General features: G+C 38.7%; 1 protein-coding gene across 1 annotated transcript in view; it reads right to left on the bottom strand.

Moving 5' to 3' along the window:
• The window catches only part of NFAT5 (nuclear factor of activated T-cells 5, tonicity-responsive), a 41,390-nt gene that overhangs the window by 6,954 nt on the left and 10,874 nt on the right, over window positions 1-23,562 (bottom strand). Inside the window, exons 2-9 of the mRNA XM_009894037.1 lie at window positions 20,898-21,456; window positions 15,737-15,929; window positions 10,799-10,989; window positions 8,670-8,842; window positions 4,469-4,603; window positions 4,236-4,288; window positions 3,010-3,142; window positions 2,294-2,371 (exon numbers count right to left, since the gene is read on the bottom strand). Of these exons, the coding sequence (XP_009892339.1) occupies window positions 2,294-2,371; window positions 3,010-3,142; window positions 4,236-4,288; window positions 4,469-4,603; window positions 8,670-8,842; window positions 10,799-10,989; window positions 15,737-15,929; window positions 20,898-21,456 (1,515 nt within the window). The remainder of the gene's footprint in view (window positions 1-2,293; window positions 2,372-3,009; window positions 3,143-4,235; window positions 4,289-4,468; window positions 4,604-8,669; window positions 8,843-10,798; window positions 10,990-15,736; window positions 15,930-20,897; window positions 21,457-23,562) is intronic.

The following is a 23,562-nucleotide window of genomic DNA, read 5'->3' as shown; positions in this document are numbered from 1 at the left end:
TTCCCTCCTGTTCACTCACAGGTTTGGGGTGGCTCCAGAAACACAAGCCCCGTGACCTGACGTGTCGGGCTGTGCTGCTGGCAGGGAACGCAGTTTGAGTGAGACTATTCTAAAATACGTCTACTTCAGGACAGCTCGTCATACAGCGTATTTAAAGACACCAGTCAGTATTTTTCTATACTGTAGTCCCAATTTATAAGCTTCTCTCTTCTATGTGCTTAATCATGTTGTGTTCATCAGAAACAATTAAAAAAATTATGTAAGTAATTAAAAAAAAAAAAATCCCAATGGCATACAGCTTAGATTCTAACAATGGTATGTTCGTTCACAGTGACGTATTTGGTTAGAAGAATGAAAAAATGAAGTGAGGTTAATAATGAAAAAGAAGTTTCAAAAGCAGAGAAACACTGTTGGTTTTGGTCTTGTACTATGTTTTCATAATACACTTAGTTTAGAACTTCTGAAGAGTTACCATCTTTATCAAGGCACACACACCCTCTTTCCTTTTTTGCTGGAAACAGAAAACATCATTAAACACTTAAAAACAATGCTCCAGCACTACTTCACTGTTAGAAGGCAAAGACCTGAACTACGTGGCTGTCCATACACCCCCATCTTCCTCGGGTTTTACAGAACAGCTTAGAATTATAAATTTGTTGTCCTGAAACGTAACTTGTCACTGAAGTCTGTCAAATCTGTGGTCTCTACTTAAAATGTTAGAGCTAAGAATCTGTAATGGCTTTGGGGAGCCATGTTTTGGTTTTTTACATATGCAGATGTTGTAATATAAATTATTTTAAGGATTATTCACAGATAACCGAGACAAAGCTTAAAACTGCCTGTGATAGGAAGAGTAAGGCCCTGTAGTTCAGTACCTAACTGTACATGACTGGCAACAACAGTTTATTCTATTTGGCCAGGGCTGCTGGAAATACCACTTAAGCAATTATGAATTCTAGGATTTTGCTCCCAATGAAAGGAAACAGGAAGGAAGTGGCAGCCCACTGGATCCCCACCTGGTCTTTATCATTTCAGAACAGTGAGGAAGGACGGGCTGGGACATATGCAGAGACAAAGTACATAAAGCAGACAAAATTGTCTGACCTCTGGTTCCTGATCAACCTAGAGTAAAATAGGTACAGGAATGAACTGTCAAAAAAGAGCTGGCTTGCAGAAAACCCACACAAGAAAGTAAATTAAGATTTATTGCATAAATTAAATGGAGGACATGAAGCAACAAAAATAGTACATTGTTTTCTTATGCAGAGCAGATGTTCTCCTGAAGCAGTCGGTATATTCCCCTAGTTAAATTTCCATACTCTACTAGATGGATGTCAGGCTTGCCCTGATACATCAGTTATTATTTTCTTCGTCTTTTTCATCTTGCTACTAGAAGTCTTACCAGTCCCTTTTATCAGCTTGTTTCATTGCCCTAAATATTTTTGCGTATTTCTCCCCCAAATACTCTCTGCAGGTTTAAACTCATCATATCTTGTATTATCCTCCCTAACAAGTTGTAAAGTCAACTTGTAAATATATCCCCTGCCAAGACCAAGCTATTAACTTCAAACATGAGCTTCACGATTTTAACCTGAAGCTATGGATTCCTATCAAACTTGTGATCACATTGTTAATTTGCTTACTTTTCAACCTGCTTTCTCCAGAGCAGGCTATGGAAATTTCCAGTAAGCTTTGTACACTACCATGGTTTTAACAATCAACTAAAAACATTTCCTTCCTCTACGTTATTTCAATATCAGAAGGATCAATTCACTTCACACTTAAAATCCAAACGCAAGACCTGCACCCTTAGGACAAAATGACACACTGCATGGACAGAATGGCCAGGAAAAAAAAAAAAAAAACCATACAAAAACCACCCCTCACTGAAGGGAGTAAGTTGAAATTGCCAGAATTAGCATTCTTAACTAGACCCACTGAAAGCAGTTTTATAAAACCACTGGACACCTTCCGAAAAATATCAAGTTAGCACATTTCTGTTTTTCAGTACTCAGCTCTTCCCCCCCCCACCCCTTTATGTATGTTTTTGCAATTTTTTTTTTTTTTGGCAAAGTTTTTGTTCTATACTAGCTCATGTTAAAATATACTTAAAGGAATACAGTTATAAAGTAAAATATTCACAATAAAAAAATAAATAAACCTCACTGTAAGAATATGGCCAGATTTCATAAGCACAGACTTATCTTCACAGGCCGTCTGATTCATAACTCCAAATTTGGGTAGGAATTTATAGTTAAATTATTAACAACAATGATAAGAATCAATTTAGTACCTTTTATAGCCTCTTCAAAGGAACAATGTTGGGCTGGGCTGGAGATTTCCTTCTTCACATTAACATTCAGAGTACCAGCTGTTGAGACAAAACACATTGAAAACTTCCTTATGTTAAAACAACAAACAAGCAAAAAAAAAAAGCCAAAGCAAACCAAAATAGTTACTTATACCTTAAAGAAATTAAAGTTCTTTGAAACCCAGAGAAACATTCTGAGTTGTACATAAATTTTCTGTTTGTGGCTGTGAATGCACAGTGCCCAAAACATCACTTTCACTTCCAAAAATGAAAGAGCCAGTCAGTAATTGTGCTGTGTATTATAATATAGGTAAATAAAAATACATTAGATGGTCAAACATCAGCATTCCTTAGGATAAAGCCTGGTGCTATTTTTGGTTATATTTGGAGCCCTCTATGTAGTATGCCTACTTTTTTTCCTGCTTTTCATTTTGAACCTCGTACTAGAAATGGATGCTATTTTCTAAGAATAACTGTCTCCATGTAGCTGAAATTGGAGCTACTTGCCACATAAATAAGAAAAGCCAAGCCTGTAGATTTTATTATTTAACATAGCAAACCTCACCAGCAAGAGGAGTTAGAAAAGATCCAAGTTACTTAACATTTCTGCTGTACAGACTCAATATTATGAAATCAGAAATGAGATGCTTAGCAGGTAAAACTGTCCGTGTCTTCCCCCAGTTTTCTATTTCACTTACATGTATCTGGAGTGTATGTAAATGGTTGCACATCATGTGATCTTCCAGCATTGGTCACCACATATATTCCCACAGAAACAGCTGAGGTTATTTGCTGGTCATGATATGGTGGCACCTTCACAATAAGGTGATTCTGCAATGCAAAAATAATAACACCCCCACTCCATTAGAAACCTTACTTCATTACTATTGACCTCCACTGTATTTACATCCATCAAAACAAACAGACTGATAAAATACCATAAAAAGCAAAGACATAGGGGGAAACGTGATCAAGTTACACTTTCAGTAACAAACTTGTGCTACAAGAGAGATTTGAATAATCTGCCTATATGATCCTCACTGGCAACTTACAGCTTAAATAGAAAGTGAAGAAAGGACAGACACAAAGTCCAGTACGTTAAACATCAGCTTATGCCTAACATGCCTTACTGAACTACAACCAGTTGGCCATCAAATTCTGCTGGACTCAGACACTTCACTGTTCTGCTGAATCAGATCTTTGTATTCAGTGTGAACAGATGGAGGATGCAGCTTCATGTTACACCTAAGCGGATTTAACACTGAGCAGACATCAAAAAATAGGCTTGCAATCAGTCATCAACAGTATTAGTGATGAGTGATCTGTCTATTCCCCAACTATCTATCCCACAAGAAGTGAGAAATCATTTCTACCAGTGCAGGCATGGAATACTGCCTTCACAGATGGAACCAAGACGACATTTGTCAGACATCATTTACATCTAAATTTCTGTAATTTCAGTCCAGTAGCTCTTAAAGACACTGAGTTGTGTCAAAAAAAAAAAAAACACAAATATTTTGCACAACATTTCAAAGCACAACAAAAATTCAGCCAAGTATATGACTATGGCATACACACAATATATTTCCACTCAGCTGTAATCTAACGTGTCCTTAGGAAAGCTACTGGAAAACTGTATTAGGCCTTTTAATTATGTTGTATGTAAGGGCAAAGCCTTGCTCACCAAGTTCAGATACCGTGCTCCTACTGTGGCATCCAAGTTCTCAATTAGAAATTGAACAATTATACTTGTGTAAACCCAAAACAAAGATATTCTACCAGACTCACTAAAGAACTTACTTGAAGAAAAGGACTATTATTTCTAGAAATGCACAGGAAGAGGGAAAGGCTTATTCAATTTTTCTTTGGAAACAGAGTCAGTCTTTTTTTGGTGGTAATAAAAAAAAAAAAAATACAGAAGTACCTGATGAAATAATTCCATGTCTATTTCAGCTTCTGCCTTCCAAGAGTTTTCATCTAAATGAAAGTTAAAAAGCATAATTTATTGTATTATCCATATAAAGCAACAAAGCAATTTCTTTTAGTGCCTTTGGTTCTGCTTCTCAGTTTGTTCTCTACAACTAATCCTTATCAACCGACATAAACCCAAATAGGTTCTTCTCCAGCACCCCAAGCCATTACTGCTTTCACACTAACCAGAAACATTCTCTTGGAAAATCACTTTTGTTCCCTTTAGAAAGTTCTTGCCAATCAGAAAAACTTCCTCTTCACCCTTCACTGAACAACTGTGCAGACTTTTCTTTAGGATCTCTGGAACTCCTGCTGGTTGAGCTGCAATTGAAAAAACACATAGTTTGAAACCAAGAAGATAACATCCAAAACAAAAATCTTTTGGGTTGGAACTAGATGATCTTTAAGGTCCTTTCCAACCCAAACCATTCTATGATTATAAAGGAAAAAACAAAATCATTCCTGAGCTTCTTTCGTTACTATATCACTCATGACAAAACTTTTCAGAAGATAACTGTTTCTATTATTTCCTCACTAAATGTAATGACATCATAAAAATCACACTCAGGTAAATGATCCAATAATAATCTTTTCCCTTTTCTCCTGTATTTATTAAATCTCAAAATAAAACTTTCAGTGTTTGAGGTAAAGCTCAAGAAGTGCTCAGGAGAGAAGAAAATTTGGTTCTGTAATTTCCTGCCATAGAGAGTGATAAACAAATGCATCAGCCCTTAGATACAGCTGAAGCATACCTTCAAATTCATCCTTAAGCTAAAAGGATATTTTTATGAAGCTTGTTTTGTTCTGCTATGCAAAAGGGTAGAAGTAGTAATTCCCATATTACCTGGATTTTTACAGATTTTTTTTACATAACATAGCTTTCTGGCTGGTGCAAGAACCAACCCAGGGCTTTGAGCAACCTGATCTAGTGGGAGGTGGCCCTGCCCATGGCAGGGGGGTTGGAACCAGATGGTCTTTAAGGTCCCTTCCAACCCAAACCATTCTATGATTCGATGACTTTCTAGACCTATATACGTCAGCTAATACAAATCCTTGCAAGACTTGCGTCTCTGTAGTTGGGGATTATAGCAATTTATATCCTATAAACTAGCAAAGAGAATGCGGCTTACAGATACATGCCCTTGGAAACCTCTGCCTCTCAGCCACTGATTCAGATGATAATTTATACAACACTATTAAAAACTGTCTTTGCTGTAAACTATTTCTATGCTTTTTAAACCATAAATCAAATAAGACCATATGTGTTAAACGAAAATGAGCCCCAAAGACAATTTAAATACAGATACGCGTTGTAAAATAATGTGTTTTGATTTTTTCACATTTAATATGTTATAAAATAATTCCAGTTTCTAGTAAAGGTTTCTCAAACACCTTTTCTATTCACCATAAAATCCTAGTGGCATAAGCTTGTACTCGTGCTTTGCACTTATGTGGCCCACTTGTAGTGTTTAATAACAGTATTCTCTGGGCTTACTACGTAGAGCAACACACGTACTGTAACATTCCAAATTATTTAATGACCTTTCAGAAAGGATTTTTCAACAACTGTTGCAGCGCGTTCCTAGGCAACCATTACGCAACTACTAAATATGCTCAAGGCATATGAACTTCTGAAAAGAGTAACTCGATTTATGTTTGCTAACAAGTTATCAAAGCCTATTTAAAATGTAGACCTTAAATAAAGAGCCTGCATCTACTTAATGTCTTTCCTATGGTTGCAGGAACATTATTGAAACTTTGACAGCAATATTAGTGATAATACATAACATAAACAGGCGCTGGTGAGTGAAAATGTAAACCTCATTACGAGAAGGTACAGTACATATCTGTAATAAGATGTATGTAACAAACAAACCAGATGTAATGTGCTGGAGGAGATGATTTATATAAACAAATAATTTAAACAACAAAATTCTATGCCACATTTCGATCAGCCAATATATATGTAACAGCATTACTTCATTGGCTAAAGTCTGTTGCAAGTTACTGTAACTTCAGAGTAAGTTAAGACAGCAGAAGCACAGAATCCGGGAAAAAAGTCTGAAGAGAGCCTCAAAAATTTCCCTCTCAACCTTTACACCATGATCAGTTTTACCCACATCATTTCTCAAAGACACGAGTCTAACCAGAGCATTTTGTTTCTTTGGATTAGACTTCCTGCAATGGAGGTGCTATATAATTGCTGGGCAATCTCTTAGCAATTTACACAATTAGGAAGATTTTCTTATCAACTGACCGAAACCCAGCTTGCTAAAAACTAAACCAAGTTGCTTTTCACTGTATTTATTTTTAGAACCTTATTTATGGAAGGACAACTTTTATCTCCTCCTTTCCTTCTTCCTTTCCTCCTCATGTCCCTTAGCATGTCATCACTCATATATTGGAACACTGGAACATATACTGAAATACTGGCACAGGTTGCCCAGAGAGGTGGTAGGTGCCCCACATCCTGGGAAACATTCCAGGTCAGGTTGGATGGGGCTCTGAGCCACCTGATCGAGTTGAAGATGTCCCTGCTCATGGCAGGGGGGTTGGACTAGATGACCTTCAAAGGTCCCTTCCAACCCAAACTGTCCTATTCTATCTCCTGGTCTTTACTCACTGCCCGTATCTCAAAACACAGCCGCTGATATTACAGGTATAAATGGATGCATTCAGCAAACAGAGAATGAAGATTACAAGGGACCCTCATAAACCAATAGTGGAATTGCCTTATCAATAAGCTAAGCAGGAAGTGCATCAAATACAGCTTTTTTAGAATCTAGACCTATTTTTAAATCGGTCTCTAAAACACCTCAGATTCTCAGCTTCTACTTACAATAGCAAGGTTTAGATTGTTACATGTTAAAGAAAACACTAGATTATTTCCATTCCGATTTCTGCTATGATTTAAATAACTTTAACCAGTAAGTTAATGATACAAAAAAAATGTATACAGAAATAGCTTTTGGAGATTTTATGGAAAATGATTTTTTTCTTAAATCTGCAAATTAATATCAGGTACTACAATGCTATACTGACTGGAGCTACGGAGACAACCATATTTCTAGCAAATGTACTATTATATTTTCCAACAACATAAATGCATAATTCTGAGAACTCCATGCCTGGAAAAAGAAAAGATTTAGCAAAAAGTGCCAGGAGGAGGAAACAAGAGAGAACACCTCAAGCTGATGTTCCTGGAAGAGCACCCCAAACATCAAACCATGACCTAAAGCATCGAAGATGGCTAAAGACAGAAGGAGAGTCCTGCCCTGCATCAGCAATGACGCGTCTTTGGTTATCAGCCTTTCCAGGGTTTCCGCAGGGTTCCTGCTCTCTCCGAGTCTTGCAAAGGGATTCTCTGGGAGAGCAGAATACTGGAAGGAGGGACAGGCTACATGGCACATCTGCCGAATCGCCTGTTGCCTGCAGCACTGGAATCGCATGGTGGTATCTGATGTGGAAGCTCACATGTCTTTAATTACCTCCTCTTCCAATCTGTTCTTTCGCTGGCAACAAAGCTACTGTTTCTGACGAGTTGAATAGAAGCCCTGACACAATAGGTACTGGCAGTGTTTAGAAAAAAGAAAAAACCCCAAACAAATAACTTTTTTTTATACAATGGAAAGAGCCCAACACATGCGCACAGGAGCTTGCATAACCATAGTATGTTCCACACACGGAGAAAAAGCTTTCCTATCATCTTGTTCCTCGAGAAATATCAATAACCCCATCAACAGCTGTATTAACCACTTTTCACTCTCTCTTCTCTTTGGCAGATGAGCAGAATTCCCTGTAACTGGAAGTCACTACAGACAGTATACGCACAGGCAGACTCCTCTGACTTCATTTTCCCTGTTCAGTATAACCCAACCAGGCGATGCAGCCATCTGCGCTCAGTGCTAAGCAGAGCATTTTAAATAAATAGCTATAAAAAGTTTCATTCTTGCACTGAACCAGAACAGATTCAGCCTCTGGCCCAACAAACTACCACAGCTGTAAAGAGCCATGCTCACTAACTTAATAGAAGTCCTTTGTATCACTGAAAGCTGACAGGTGAACGTGACAAAACAGAAGAGATTAAAAACTGTATCAAAAAGTCATACAATAAGTTCAAAGCAATCATGACAAAAATTCTGACCTTTTAAAAGGCAAAAATTCATTTAATAACATTTATAACTACTTTTAAATACTGGTCAGTCATTTAACTAACCCGTGCTCCAAATAAAAAAAAAAAAAAAAATCAATCTGTGTGATCTTAGCCATAGCAATTCTGAAATAATCACAGATTAAAACTGGGGGGTTTTCTCCCCTAAAGGCATTTTATGGCAATTGCACTAAAATCCAGAGTCCTCTCATACCAACTTTTTATTTTGATACTTACTGCACAAAATTGGGGAAGAAGGTGTCTGAAGAGTCAAAGTTGAACCATCTTTGCGAGTGATGTTAACACGAAATACCAGCCTAGCACGCGTGCTTTTTTTCTTGGAACCAGCAATCCCTATCCTAGCTTCAACATCAGCATTTCTCAGCTTCAGTATTCCCACGCAATCAACCCTAGCAACACAAAAGAGGTGAGAGTTTAAGTTCATCATCTTTAATAACCTTTCAACTAGTTACACCAGCCGCAAAGTCAAAACTCTTGAAGTAATTAACGAAATATTATTAGATTATTTTTTTTTATTTACATGAAATCTCTATATGACCTTTCTCATTATATAGCCCAGTCTTCAATTCCTCCCTACATAATCTGGATGATGAATCATGGGAGGAAGGGATACGAAAGTAGTACGAATAAAACAGGAAACGCAAGGTAGCAAAGTAATTCTGGTAAGCATTCAAATCATACATCGCAGATCTTCATTATTCCATTCCTGAGGCTAGATCTGGGTTTGTAAGATTATTACTACAAAATATGCTGCATTCACTTAAAGCAGTAGTAGAAGAAAACTTACTGTAGTCATATTATTTTTTATGCACAGTAGAACTTGGAAGTGATAGATACGTCATACCAAAACTGTGGTCCTATGGGAAATGTATACAGGGCCAGGGTGAGAGGGTGATGCAGTGCTAACTTTCAGAAAGACATGCTAGATGCAAAATTATTTCAAGAAAAAAAAACAAACAAAACCAAACAACGCAGCCTGATGTGTTAATAATAATAATATTGCAAATTTACTGGGATCTTAGACCCTACATCCAAGAAGTACAGGGACCATCTGATACCTAATTTGAGTAGAACAAATTTTTGTTCTGTATCAGGACCAAAAAAAAACCCAACCAGCTAGGGAGCAGAGAGGAAGGGAGAGTGTGATTCAGAAGGTGGCACCGGCATTACCATCAATAGAGAGGTGCTACAGCATCACTGAAATACTAGGAAGATTTCTTTTGAGACATCAAGACATCTTTTGAGAAAATAGCCTAGGCAAACCTTTCTTCCTAGATAATTCCAAATTTATCTTTCTAGTATCTTTACACTTGTATGGTTTTACATTAACACTTGAGGACAATTATAAAAATTACTCTCTAAGAAGCAGTTTCCAAACTCATCATGGGAATATATTTTGTATTAAAAAAAAAAAAAAACGAACAAATTGATTCAGTCTGTTAGCAAACTGTATTGCCCTGCTTAAGAAGTGGACGCTGTAAATTGAAGAAACATTTCTTCTCTTAAAACAAGACAAGCTTCTAAGTGAAGAGTGGCAGCCTTCAACCACATACCCATTAAAAGACGTTCTACCGAAAAGAATACTTAGAAAGAAGATCACTCCCTTTCTATATATTAAGATACACGTGAAAAGCTTATCTCTAAAGTTTCTTGGGAGATCTAACCCACACGGGCAGACGAGGCCACGTGCTCAAAAATCTACTGCAGTTAACTACTGCCATCAGACAGAGTGCGTCCCTTCTCAGCAGTGGCCGTGCACTGCCTACATGCACCTGGAAGCCGTCTCCAGAATGTCACCCATACTTGACCAGACAAGCTCTGTAAAGATAGCAAAGCAGGAGGCTTCTGTGACAAAGGACTATCTGGTAAAAATGACAGAAATGGAACAAGCAAAGCAAGTGAGGAGAAAAGCCAGAGTTTAGCCTCACTATCCACAACTTCCAGCCTAAAGGGTCTAAAGGGATCTGAAGACCCCAATGTTCTCCTTCCCTCTTCTCATTAGCAATTCTGTACTTGCTAAAAGACAAGATAACTAACAGAAATAGTGACTAGTTTATAGTCAATGTAATGCTTGAGTATGCATACTATTGTTCAAACAGAACGTGAAACTAACATAAAGTTAACCGATAAAGTTTTAGGAAAGACCACATTAAGCATTAAGTACAATGAACAAACTGAGAATGCAATTTAAGTTTTTCTTATACATGTAGCGTCACTAAGTGCCTGGTGTGTGCTAAGATGTTCAGATTTTTAACTGCTAAACAATCCAATCGAAAAAGAAAAATCAGTTTCTAAAAACAAGCTAATAAATGAAAATATTTTTTTTAAAAAGAAAAGCTACTCACGCAAGTGTCATGTTGTTGCTCGGGTCCAGTCCGACCTCAATAACAGTAGTCCCCTCTATGTCCACTTCTTTACAGGGAGTAGTGTTTCTCCCAGTAACTCTGCAGGCCTGGTAGAACCCGTGGGGCTTCACTCGACCGGAGTCATTACCCACGAACACCTGCAGCATCACCGGCTCGTTGTGACCTTCCAGCTGAAACACAACAACACAAGTCAAATATTTCACTGGGCCAGCAAAGCCTCCGAGTTAAAACCGGCAACATTTTATACAGCTGAATTTGAAGTGTATCTGCTCCCAGTGTCACTGGAAACAATCCTAAGGGAAGAAGGAACAAAAATTTTTCATCTAGTTTATGAACAAAACATTAATATTTTTTATCTTTTCTCATTTGTTCTTCCTTTAAAAGACAAATCAGTCATTTAATAAACAGGTGAAATAACTTTTTTCATTATTATTATTACTATTTTATTTTTAAACCAGCTTCTATCCTATCTGTCCTCACACAGAACTATCCCAACTCCAACTTTCAGGTCTCTTACGACCCCTTACTCTCACCCCAACTGTAACTATTTCCCCATCTCTTCCCAGGATCCTCCTTCCCCACCAACATCTACATCCACCAGTCAGCTGAGAAAGAGAATTTTTGCTGTGCTGGTTCCAAAGTTGATGAGAATTTGTTGGTCAGTACACGTATGCCGATCAATCAATTAGCATGCTGTGCTTCTAGCATCCCATCTTCATGCCAGCTGCACCTTGTAATCTCTGTGAAACCCGATTAAAATTGACTAACACTTGCAAAGCCACTGGATGAGTCAGAACAGGATGAGGGGGAAAGCAGAGGGAGGAATGGGATGAATGATTGTATAGTCCAACCAAGCAAACCTACTTTGCCTTCAGACACCAAAATAAAAATTAGAGCTGGCAACTTGACCTCTCCTACTTGAAGTTTATGAACAGTGTTAGGAGTCACTGAAACACTTAATAAATAAAAGCGGGTCAGACATACATTTCACAGAATGATTTAGCAGTCCTCCTGCAATCCAGTGTGCAAGCCATAATTATCCCAGAACACATTAGTGAAAAATGCATTCATTTTTATAACTTTAACGTACTAGCATGAAAGGGTTTGTGTCCTTTTAACACTTTTTTTTTTATTAGCAAAATCCCACTGTGGTGCTACATACTAAAAATACTCTGATGCAAAAGTAAAAGGAGCCTTCAAGTAAACCTGGGCATCATATTACAAAACCTCTCATTCTTTTTAGGTACTAGTAGAAAAACACTCCAAGTGAAAAGAAACACTAGATCACTGTCAAATTCCCAGGCCGGAGATGGAAATTCTTTGCCACAGCATTCTAGGACATAAAAAAAAAAAAAAATATATTTTTAATTGTTTTCATTAAGCCATAATTGTTGCTAGAGTATTTCTGGTGACAATGTTATGTTTCGTCCTAGGCCTGGAAGCCCAGTCAATACTTGCAGAAGAGAAAAAAGCTCAATCTTTATTAGTAATGTGATGTAAATGAGAGCTAAATCCTCCAGAGGACCTCTTAGGGGATTAGTCTCTGGCACACTTACAAAATTTAGTTCTGGAGTTCTTAGCTAGTTCAGGGGAAAAAAAAAAAAACAAACAAAACAACAAACGCCAAAAACCCAGCAAATACTGATAAAATCATAGTGTGCTCCTCATGTGCAAAAGGAGCAACCACCTTACAGCAGGTAGGTGGGTTATGACTGTTACAGATGGGCAAAGCCAAAAGATCAAAAGATTGCTGGAGGTGGCCTGGTACAGGCACCCACATACGAACCACAGGCTGACAGCTACAGTTCGTATCAAGAGCTCAAAAGCCAAGAGAGCCCAAGTAAACAACATACCATGAAAATACTGAATAAGAGAGAACTTAACTTCACCAGGTGATGAAAAGGAAGTGGGGAGTAAAGGGTGCTCAGATATTCCACCACTAAAACTTTTTTGCATGGAAAGCTGAATGAATGGTCTCTGTGTCACATCCCCAAGATCTCCTTGGCTAGAAAGAGCATCACCACAGCTAACCAGCGTTGCTTTTCTTTCCTGGTGTTCTTGTTAGAAAAAGATATGAAAGGCGTGCGAGAGCATCTCTCATCACCTGCTCCAGCTTTGCAAAGCTGTTAGCAAGAAACCATGAAAATCTGCTGCTGATGGCTGGGAATGCTTCTGCTGATACTTTCCAGTCAGGATAATCTTTCTTTTGCCAGACACATTAATGCTTGTTCATACAATTTTAACGTTGCATATTAATTGTAAATGGTCTAGTTCTAAGTCATCAAGTAACATGGTTTTCTTTAAAGGGCCACAGAACCTGCTTGTCCTCATCAGTCTGCTTAAAAGTGAAGCATCTGAATGGTTGCCCGACACAGGTTATGCCCGAGAAGAGCAAGCACCAGATCTCTACTGAACTAGAAATATTTCTACACTATTCTTCCCCATCTTTAAAACACACTAAAAAAAAAAACCAAATAAAACAAACAAAAAAACCCTCTGGTTCTTTATACATTTTTTCTCTAGCTCAGATTTCCTGAAAATCCACTGACTCATTTTGCCTGTCCAACCCTGGCAGACTTTTATATACAGGGTATGAATTAGTGTGCCTACTGGTAAAGCAAGCTTGAGCTTCCAGGAATTCAGTAACATGAGACTCTTCCAAACAGAATTTTCACTGATGGGTGCTAAAGGGTAACTGGGAAAGGAATTAAAAAGAAATTCAGATGAACAAAGGCCCATTAAGAAAATTCACATAAATGAGCACTAAATCACCATAGCAACAGGACTATATGAATGGATTCTTTTCTTATGAAACTTTACAGGATTTCTACGTTACTCAGGAGGACTCAGTGAAGTGTTGGAGATGTTTCTAACATTGTTGAACCAGACTTTAAAGACAAATATACTTCTATACGCTGTCAGCAGTAGTCAGCACAAATTTTAAGGGCTGTATCATAAACAAACATTTCTTTGTGGACCTGGTAAATTAGTTTGGATTGAGAGCTGCTTTGCTGCTTTCTCAAAGTGGCACAACTAAGGAAAAACATGAAAGGAAATGTCTTTTATCCTTCTTATTTGTATGATAACAAATATAGTGGTCTACTCGCTTGACCTGCTGACCACATTCCTCCCAATATAACCAGGATGCCATTTGCCTTAGTTCCAGTGAGCGTGCAATGCTGGCCTGCATTCAGTTCAGTGTACACCCTCACATTCATACTGTGGCTGTTGCAACTTTTGTGATGATATTTGACATCAGTTCTTGTTTGTCTCTGTGTAAGTCAAGTAAAGCATTACTCCTGGTACGCTGCTCTACCATTCGCATTAGGAAACCTTCACAAGCACAGTCCTCAAGCTCTTCCGTTGCTTGCACCAGACTATGGAGCCATCCTAGCAGACAGGACAGATGGCTGAAATCTTTCACAGTGAGAGAAGCCTGTACGCAGGAGACTCCTGTTAGTTACCTATAGAAAGCACCATCTATTATCTTCTCAGTCAGGCAGTCTGTAACAGATACCAAAACATTACTCTTAGCTTCCTCCTTCCTCTGATCTCAACAGGCCAGTCTCCGATTTCATGCTGGAGGTCTGTGCAGTGAAAGAGCTCCCTACGATACATGACTTCCCCTCTTCTTTCTGAACAGCTGGTGCACATCCAGGACTGCATTCCAGCCATGTATGCTATCCCTTGTCTCTGCGATTCCAGTCAAGTCACAGCCCTGTGACTGCTCAAGGGAAGAAACAAGACCTCCAAATTCACCCTCTGTGCATTAGTGTGCACTCACTGGAGGACAGCCTTTGAATGTTCTCCCTTCAGAGCAGGAACGTGAAAGACTTCTCTGTAGCCTTCTTCCTTGTGTTTCTCCTCTATTTGTAGCTTCTCCTTTCCTTCTGGGCTTTGGTTTCCATCCTCTGACAAACTTACAGTAAAGCCCTCCTTCACCAGGCTGGCAAGCCTGATCACAAACATTTTTTCCGCTCTTTGAGTAAGGTGAATTACATCAGTTCTCCTTTTCTCCCCTCCAAATGAAGCAAGATGAACAAAGCAGCCAAATGCTTGCTGGAGAAACCAGCTCTGCAGCCGGGCCCTGGATCCCTGAATGCATCTGCTCTATCCAGATCCTTCCCCTTGATCAGGACTGAGGACACCATTCAGTCCTCTGCCCCACTCATCCCCGCCTCAGAGCAAGTGACCATCAACACCTAAACTTCCAAGCATCAAAGTCTGTACAGGAAATAGGCTGCATTTGTTAAGTATGCATAAAACTGCTTCCTCTTTTCTTCTCCCCCCACTACCGATCCACACATATTCACTACTGCTAACCATACTGAGCAATGCAACCCGTAAAGTACACCTTAGTTAGATCATTCTGACTCTGCTTGAAACACAGACACTGGATATGTGGATTCAGATACTTCTTAAAAAAAAAAAAAAAGAAATCCAAACTAAAAAAAAACCATAAAAACAACATCAGAAAACCCAAACAAAAAAAAACCCCACCTTTTATTTTTTTTTAAATGAAACCTAGTTTTATGTCCTTACCAATAAAGCATAATGATGACCCACCACTGTCAGCAATCGGTTACAGCATTTCACTGTCTTAGCTCTGTATGCTTCAAGTGTCTATCTATTTACACAGTTCGTGTAATTGTGGTCTAACAGGATATGCATCACAGATTATATATCACTGCCTTGACATAAAGCTTCCTTCCTCCTGTAACTTTGTGCTGCAAATAAGACTTCTTGTTACCTGCAAGAAGAGATACACTGCAGTCTCCACAGCAAAAATACTGTGAAGTCTCACCCCTTCCCTCTAAAAACAGAGATTCTAGGCCTATTTGAACTGAATCAGCTCCCATTCTACTAAAGCATCCCTTGGAAAGGGGCTCCCCTATCACCTAACGCTAAACAGCCTACCTTGACAGTCGGAAAGCCTTGCTGTGTCCGGTCTTTCACGGAGCCTCGGCTGCCTTCAGTCAAATAACGAGCCCTGTGCTGGGTTTCTGGCTGCACCACTATCTTCAGCTCCTTCCCCTCACTCTTAGTCGGATACTGACCACACAACATTGGGGTCTTCTTCCCTCCAGCTCCTTTCTGGTTCTCTGATGCTCTGGGAAGTCAAAGCAAACCATTAAAGAGATGTTATAAGTAGCTCCCAATAAAAACAAACTAAATCACAGAAAAGCTAGAAAGGTAAAGAGTGTATATTAACAGACAGAAGATTCATAGTTGAGAGCAAACTTTGGAATTCTCTTTCTGACAGAGAAGGAAACCTGTAGGATGAAGAGGAACAGTGCTTCCCCACCTCCTCCATCCAGTGCAAATAGAACGGCTTTTCAGAGAGTAAACATAAAGGAAGGGAAAAGCAATTAGCATTAAACTATGTTAACAAACAGAAGATGGCTCATAACCTGCTTTTTCATAGTATATGATACAGCCTGATATTATCTGAATAAGCTGTTTCACTTCTGTAACAAATATACATATGTACACACACACACTGAATGGATTTAAGGTTAAATGATACTTCTTTAAACAGGAAAACAGCCTCATGCCTGTCTCCACCTGAACTTGCAGATCCATGCAAACTCAAATACTAATTTCTGTCAAAACAGATTGATAATTTTATGTTCAAACCAAATTAGTAGTTGTAAGAAGCTCTGACACAATTGCACCAATTTTCAATCTGCAGTGTATGCAAAAAGACTGTTTCTTTCCAGGGGCGTAGCGTAAGATGTACTGTATCTTGTGTTCAGTTCCATAATTAAAACCTGAATGAAGAAGCCCTCCAAAGTATAACACCGTGTGATTGATTTTGCATTCACTTTAAAGCACAATGGAAAATAACTCTTGATCTTATACAGAGCAGGTTTGTATAATGAATCTGAACTGAAGTCTAATAAGCTCATTTAACACTAGCACATGTAAACGTGCCGTGGCAAATGGTACAGGCAGAAAAAGGGCTCGATGAGTTTACACAGAATGTAATATTCTTTTTTACTACCAAAAAGTAGTTTCTAACAGCTAATGACTCTGAAGAAATCAGTTTAAAGTAACAGGTGTGAATTGCTTAAAAAAAACAAATCCTGTTTCCATGTGCAATATACGGAAGTAATTTATCCAGGATTTTTTCTTCATGGAGAGAAGGGTGAAAGAAATGCCTTTTCTTCAAAATCATTTATTGAGCGCTTTGCCACTGTACGAGTTTTTTGCTGACCTGAGGGCTGGGGTAACCCGTAATGCCCTCTTCCCGATTACCAGATGATTTATACTAACAAATATTATCAGCACCTTTCCTGAAACTCCGACTGTGCAATGAATAGCACGAGGCCACACAGTACGCAAATACTTCCCAGTCATTCCCCAGCCCCTGCACAGCCTGGCCCAGCACTGTTCCTACAGAATGGCCTTCTCCTACCCCAGGGGAGCTCAGGTACTTTGCCCCCTGATTCCACCACATCTCCTACCCCTGTAAGTCCTATTTGTCACACTCTTATTTCTACTAAGCCTTCCAAAACTTTTTAAAACCTGTAACAAAGGGTCAGAATGGACAGCGCTGAGCTGTTACGAGGTCTGTGCTTTGCATGAATTTCATTCACGTTTTTTTCTTTGCGAAGGTTAACCGCTTCACCATGGACTGTCCAGCACACCTCCTGCTCATCCAGCCGAGCCCGGGACAGACACGCGGCACGTGTCCCTGAGCAGCCCTGGCTGCCTTGCACGCTCGTCTTCAACCCAGTGACGGCAGAGAGGCAGGATCCAGAGGGTACAGAAGACTGCAAGAGTACCATCTTTCTGCCAAGGAGTCCCGATTACTCTGCCCCATTACTCTGTCTAGTCAAATTCTGCCAAGGAGTCCCGATTACTCTGCCACAGTCTAGTCAAACGCGCTCTTTTAAAAAAATAAAAATACTATGTAAAAACGTACCTTCTTTTAGGAAAATAAAAAGGGACAAAATTCTTCTTCAATATAGCATACACAAAACCTGCGATACACTAAATAAACTGTAATTAACACCACTACGCTCTTCACTTTTGCGCAAGTTAAGCAAAAATGCTAATCCAATTCAAGCTTGTTAGATAATCACTTTCTCTAGTCTTCCTGTCAGGATGTTACACCAATAGACTTTCAATGGAAGTTTTCTCTTTTTCTTACTTGGAATTTTAGATCACAGCTACAATCTCTTAGCTTCCCACAAGGAACACGGGAAGGAACACTGGGCAACCTCAGCCACTGCGAACACCACCGCATTATTCAAAACGCTGTGCCTGGGACCTGTCGCAGGAGAAAGCGCCATGTAGAGACATGCATTGCTTAGTCTGACCTTGTCACGCTTGGAACTTCCAGCTCCATAAATTAATACAGGAGACTGAGATATTACTGAATTTTGAAGGAAAGCGTTAGAGGCAGCAATCAAAATGAAATTCACTTTGAACATTCAAAATGCGAAGTTTTAGCAGTGTGACATTAATATTTTGGCCTCTCCAATACAACTCTGTTTTCCTGACATCATTTCACTCTTAAAACCCAAGTTACCTTAATTGCCAACATTTCAATGTTGTCATAGTTATGCAAAGAGATACTGCCTAACAATTATTTTGGAAGTTTTCCCTCTAAAAAGCTAAAGTAATCATTACTTTCAATCAGATTAGCTGAACTTGAAAGCAATTGTAAAGTCTTCACCAGAACTCCTCAGTGGTCTTTATTCTCCAATTACGAGAATGTATCATTTACACATCCTTTTAATTTTGTTTAATTATAATACTAGTATCTATGCACATACAAATGGTAAGTAAATGTGTGTATGAAATACTTTATTAGGTCAACTGTTACCAGACGTCTCCTCAAAGCTAGCACTTCTTTTCTAGAAAAGAAACGTAAGCAGTAAACTCCACAATTCTATTAAAACAGATTTCCTGAGTTAAGGTTTCCCTGGTCCTGCACTGGCATCAGGGCTGTTCTCAGTGAAAACCTGAAAGTGAAAGTGAGAGCAAGCATGTCGGAAATCCGAGACTCTGCCCTAAATCACCATCAATTCATCCATTTCTAAAAAGGCTTTCACAAATTCTAAGTTTCCACAGGGATATATTCTTTTCCTTCCTAGCTCTTAAAGACAGCTGACTAGAAGTCTCTTTTAAGGCAAATGCCATTTCCGCTCCACAAATTAGCAAGGGTGCTTTCCTTGCTCTTTTCTTAAAGCCAAAAGTAAATGAACTCCCTGGGCTGAACTCCATCAGGCTGGAAAGCAAAAAGAAAAAAGTCACTACTGTGACCTAGATTGGTAATGCTAAATCTCCATATTCCAACTGCAAAATTACTTTTTCTAGTATCTTGGTCATTTCTTATCCCAGGGCTTTTATTTACAAGGACAATTCTGTTACATAAGAGGAACAGTTCAAACTAGTCTGTATAAGACACATCAGAAAAAAATTATGCTTATCTATCCCTGCACGTTCACAGAATGCTGCTGACGGTACCGATGACTGTTCATTGGTTAGCCCTGAATATTTTAGGGAATGTTACAGCCTTGTGACATTTTAGATGGAGATGATACATATTGTTCCAGAGTTTTCTAAATCTCCCCTTTCTGTCCAGAGATCACATTTGCAGTCACACAGTTCTTGCCTTTCGATAAAGTTTCCTCCCTTTGTACGGGAGAGCCTGACCTGCTTTGTGCTCGGTGGAGGCAGTTTCCTAGTTCCAAGCAGTTGCTTTACATACGCTAATTTGCTTTTTCAGGTCTACAGTGTACTAATGTTTTCCTTTACTCTCAATTTCAGCTGGTGAAAAGGAGAGATGCTGGACTGCTGCACTCAAGCTTAGAGCGGCTGTTGTAAGGAAACACCAGAAGACCCAGAGGTCCGAGGAGAGAAGGGCAGGCAGCAGAGCCAACGCTCCTGGTACCAACCAGCTCAGCTTTTCCCGACGCGGTGCCCAGGGCAGCACACTCTGGAGAGTTTCTCAGAATCACTTTCCAACAGTGAAATTTTAAGTATGGAACTGCAATGACCCTGGGAATACAGACTACAGGCCATTTCCCTTTGGAATATGAGAAGTTCATAATCTTTCCCATCAGTCAAATTTTAATATTCACCATTACTGTGATGAACATTAGAACATACTGCGAACACATACAGAAAAGTAAAAACAGAAACAAAATACACCCCCCCCAAAAAGAAAACCAAAACAAAATCAAAAAGCCAAATCTATCCACTTGACCATCCATCTTAAAAGTACTAAAGAAGCCACAAGTTATAAAATAAAATAAAGAAAATGTATCAACACACTATTATAAACTGATGGACTTTCTCCTCTTTAAGCAACTACTGAAATGCATTTAGTGAACAGTGTGAAGTGGGAAAGATGAGAGACCACCACCCAGGCGTGCCCAAGTACAGACACACGCATGCACACGACCCAGAAGCACAGAGAGAAACAGGATTAGAGATTTATTTCTGAAAAAAATCAAATACAGAAGTGAATTCACAAGAAAAAACAAAATCTGGTTCACCACATCATCTTGACATTTTTTATAAAAAAGTAAAGCATGTGTTAATTTAAATCATGAGAAATCCTAACAAGCAATTAACTTCTACTCCCATCACTCTCTATTTGATAAATAGAGAGGCACAAACAGAAGCAGGTAAAGTGCACAGACTGAAATCCTCACATAAACTCCTGCAAAAAACATTAAAATTTAAGGTGCGTCCAGTCCACTTCTGCCTTTCTTTTTAAATACAAAAACGTTTTTATTGCCGTTTTATAAATGGAATTGTGGAGTCTTTTAGGAGTTTCACTTAAACAAGAATACATATTAACAAAAATACAGATTAGCTAATCAGTGCTGTGTCCAATTGTTGCAGGGAAGTTTAGCTTTATCTTCTAAACAAAGATTAACGAGTCTAATGAGAACTTATCATGGGCTAGGACGCAAAAGGGAACAGCAGAGAAGGAAAGGGATTTATGTGAGAACCTGAGTAGAACACTTGACTCATGGAGGGAGTTTTATTAGTTTGGTTTTACATATGGTGATAGAACTTTTTTTTTTAAAAAAACAAACAAAAAACAGATACCAACCCATTTCCTGCTTTTGAGTTGCCTTTGCTGTCCGTGCTGAGCTGAGAAAGGACATAGTGAGGAGCTTTGGCACTGTCGGCATCAAATATATCCATGTTGGACTCTTCACAATCTCGACGTTTGATCCCTGGCCTCTGCTTTGGATTTCGTTTGCGTGATTTACGTGGCACCTCAGTGTTATCATTGTAGGAACTGGTACTCATGTTACTGAAGTTGGAGGGTGAATCCTCCATCCACATACTGCAGCTCTGTTCTGACTCCAATCCACACCCCTCATCCTGGCAGGACATCCGACTGTTGTCCAGCAAGTCCTCAGGTGGTGGCGAGATGTACAGGACTGTGTGTCTCTTCGGCGTTGACTGCTGCTGCTGGACTGTGTTACTGGTTAACTGCTTTTCACTTACCCCTCTGTTACTTACCCCCACGGCTGAGGAGCAGCTCTCCACTTGCATAGCCTTGCTGTCGGTGACTGAGGTAGAGTAAATGGTAGGACTGGAAGAGGTGGTAAAGGAGCTGCAAGCACCGCCCATGGAGGAAGAGGAAGGAGCTGAAGAAGCATCTGCGGTGTATAATTCAGAAGTAAATACAAGATACACGGTTCTGTGTGTGCTGGCTATAGCAGTCCCATTGAAATAAAGTGATTTATTAACTGATTTCTTTCCCCCAACAAATATTTGGAATTTGGTAAGTTTTAGAATGTAGATGCTTAAAGCAATACAGCCTAACCAATACAGTACTTTGGAAATGTCCAAATAAGACTTAGTATGATCCACTGTAATCAACTTTTTTAAAACTTAACGTTAATTCATAAAAATGGCTGCAAGTAAACAGAGCTTTCAATGCCTCAGCTGGACTGATTATTTGTGTAGAAGCCATTTCATCTAAAATAATGGAAGCCCCAGTGCAAAATGCATATAATCCACATTCAATGCCAATTAAACAATTTATTGTCGGAAATTTTTATTTTTGAAAAAGACGGGACTGTGCTTAGCCACAAAATATTAAAATAAGTTTCTAACCTATGAAGCAGAGAACTACAGGTCATTTTTAATGCAGACACTCCCTGCTTCAGAGGCAAATCCTGGAATAAAAATATGAGAAAATAAATGAGAAAAAGAGCTGCTGATTATTCCATCATAAATGAGAAATAAAATATAAAATCAACTGAGTTGGTAGGCAAAATGGAACTGGTATCAGTCAGTATGATGTAGCTGTTTATTCTGAAGGTTCAGAACAGGGATGAAATATCTGTATCGGTGACATGCTGATATAAGAAGACGTGAAATTTATGTAATTTGACTCTTTCCAGTCACTGAGACTGATTGCTCTCAGACTTTATTAGCTGAGTCCTTTATGCGTACGGAGACAGCTTGGGACAGACCTCTGAAAAATTAATATTAAGCAGGATATTTTAAACAATGTGATTGTGACTTCTCCAGAGGTCACACAGATCAATCTGTTTTAGAAACATGAAAGGACAGCTAAATGACTAAAACAAAACCCTGAAGATTTCTGGAGAACGACACAATCATTTCCACTGAAGAATTTTAATGGCCAGATCAGTTGAAAGTGTAGGCTAAAATGTTTGAGAGGAAGCAGTATGGACCAACATAGGCCTGTCTTTATTTATTTAAATCAGCTGTAGCTCACTGAGGAATAAACTAACTGAATTTTATATTCAGATTTAAACTTCCTAGGGGGGAGATGCTATCTTCTGTATTTCTGCACTGCTGACCACACCTTACACAATAAACCAGAGCCACAGAAATAATCTAATTTTCGAAACAAGTTGGACATAATATATGTAATTATACAATATGTTTGTTCAGCTAGTTACTGGTGTCATAGAGGTAATACCTATTAAGAGGAACACAATGTTTTCCTTTTTGTTGTTAGGGATTTTCTTAAAATCCAGAATGTTCTATTAATTTCTCAAGTCTAAAAGGATTAGAGGTAGTTGAACTATTTTATCCAGTTTAAGCTGTTTAAAAACAACAGAATAAAGTATGTTCAGCCATGATATATAGATTTAACTAACAACAAAACTTAGCAAACCTTCCTATAAATCAAACCTTCCTATAACCTCCTTGTGATTACCAGCGGGTATCAATGACTGATGACAAAGTATTTCTAAACTGTTACTGTTTCTTACAGCTTTTCTGTGCTAAATGAATTGAAAAGTAAACCTACTTGACTTCAGATTGTAAAATTTAGTAGTGGTCATTACAGTTTATCAATAAACTACTCTGCTTTTATCTTCATAGGAAGTCCCTTCCCGAACCTCCCAGTCAACGAGGAGCAGATGAATGATACCAGTTCCATTTTCCAGTTTGTTCTTTGGCAAATATAGTGGCTGAAATTGGAGAATTCAGTCACTCTGAACTGCATTCCAATTTAAAGGCAAATTTATCCTTTCCATATCATGCATTAATGCAATGCTTTTTTCAAAAACATTTAAAGGATTGGCAAGAACTATTAAATCTAGATATTAATTTCAGTGACAATATTTAAGAGCTGATTTGCAGCCACTTTGAGTTGAGAAAGATCAGTGCTACTTGGGATGTTTACGTTGTTTTCTTAAATTAGAATTAGTTTCCATTCACCATTTATACCCTCAAACAGAAAGAAACAGAAATATGCAGCATGCATACAGCATATATGCTGC

The sequence above is a fragment of the Charadrius vociferus genome, unplaced genomic scaffold, assembly GCF_000708025.1.
Source record: "Charadrius vociferus isolate BGI_N301 unplaced genomic scaffold, ASM70802v2 scaffold341, whole genome shotgun sequence".
Lineage (NCBI taxonomy): Eukaryota > Metazoa > Chordata > Aves > Charadriiformes > Charadriidae > Charadrius > Charadrius vociferus.
This window is presented reverse-complemented; position numbering and strand designations above follow the sequence as displayed.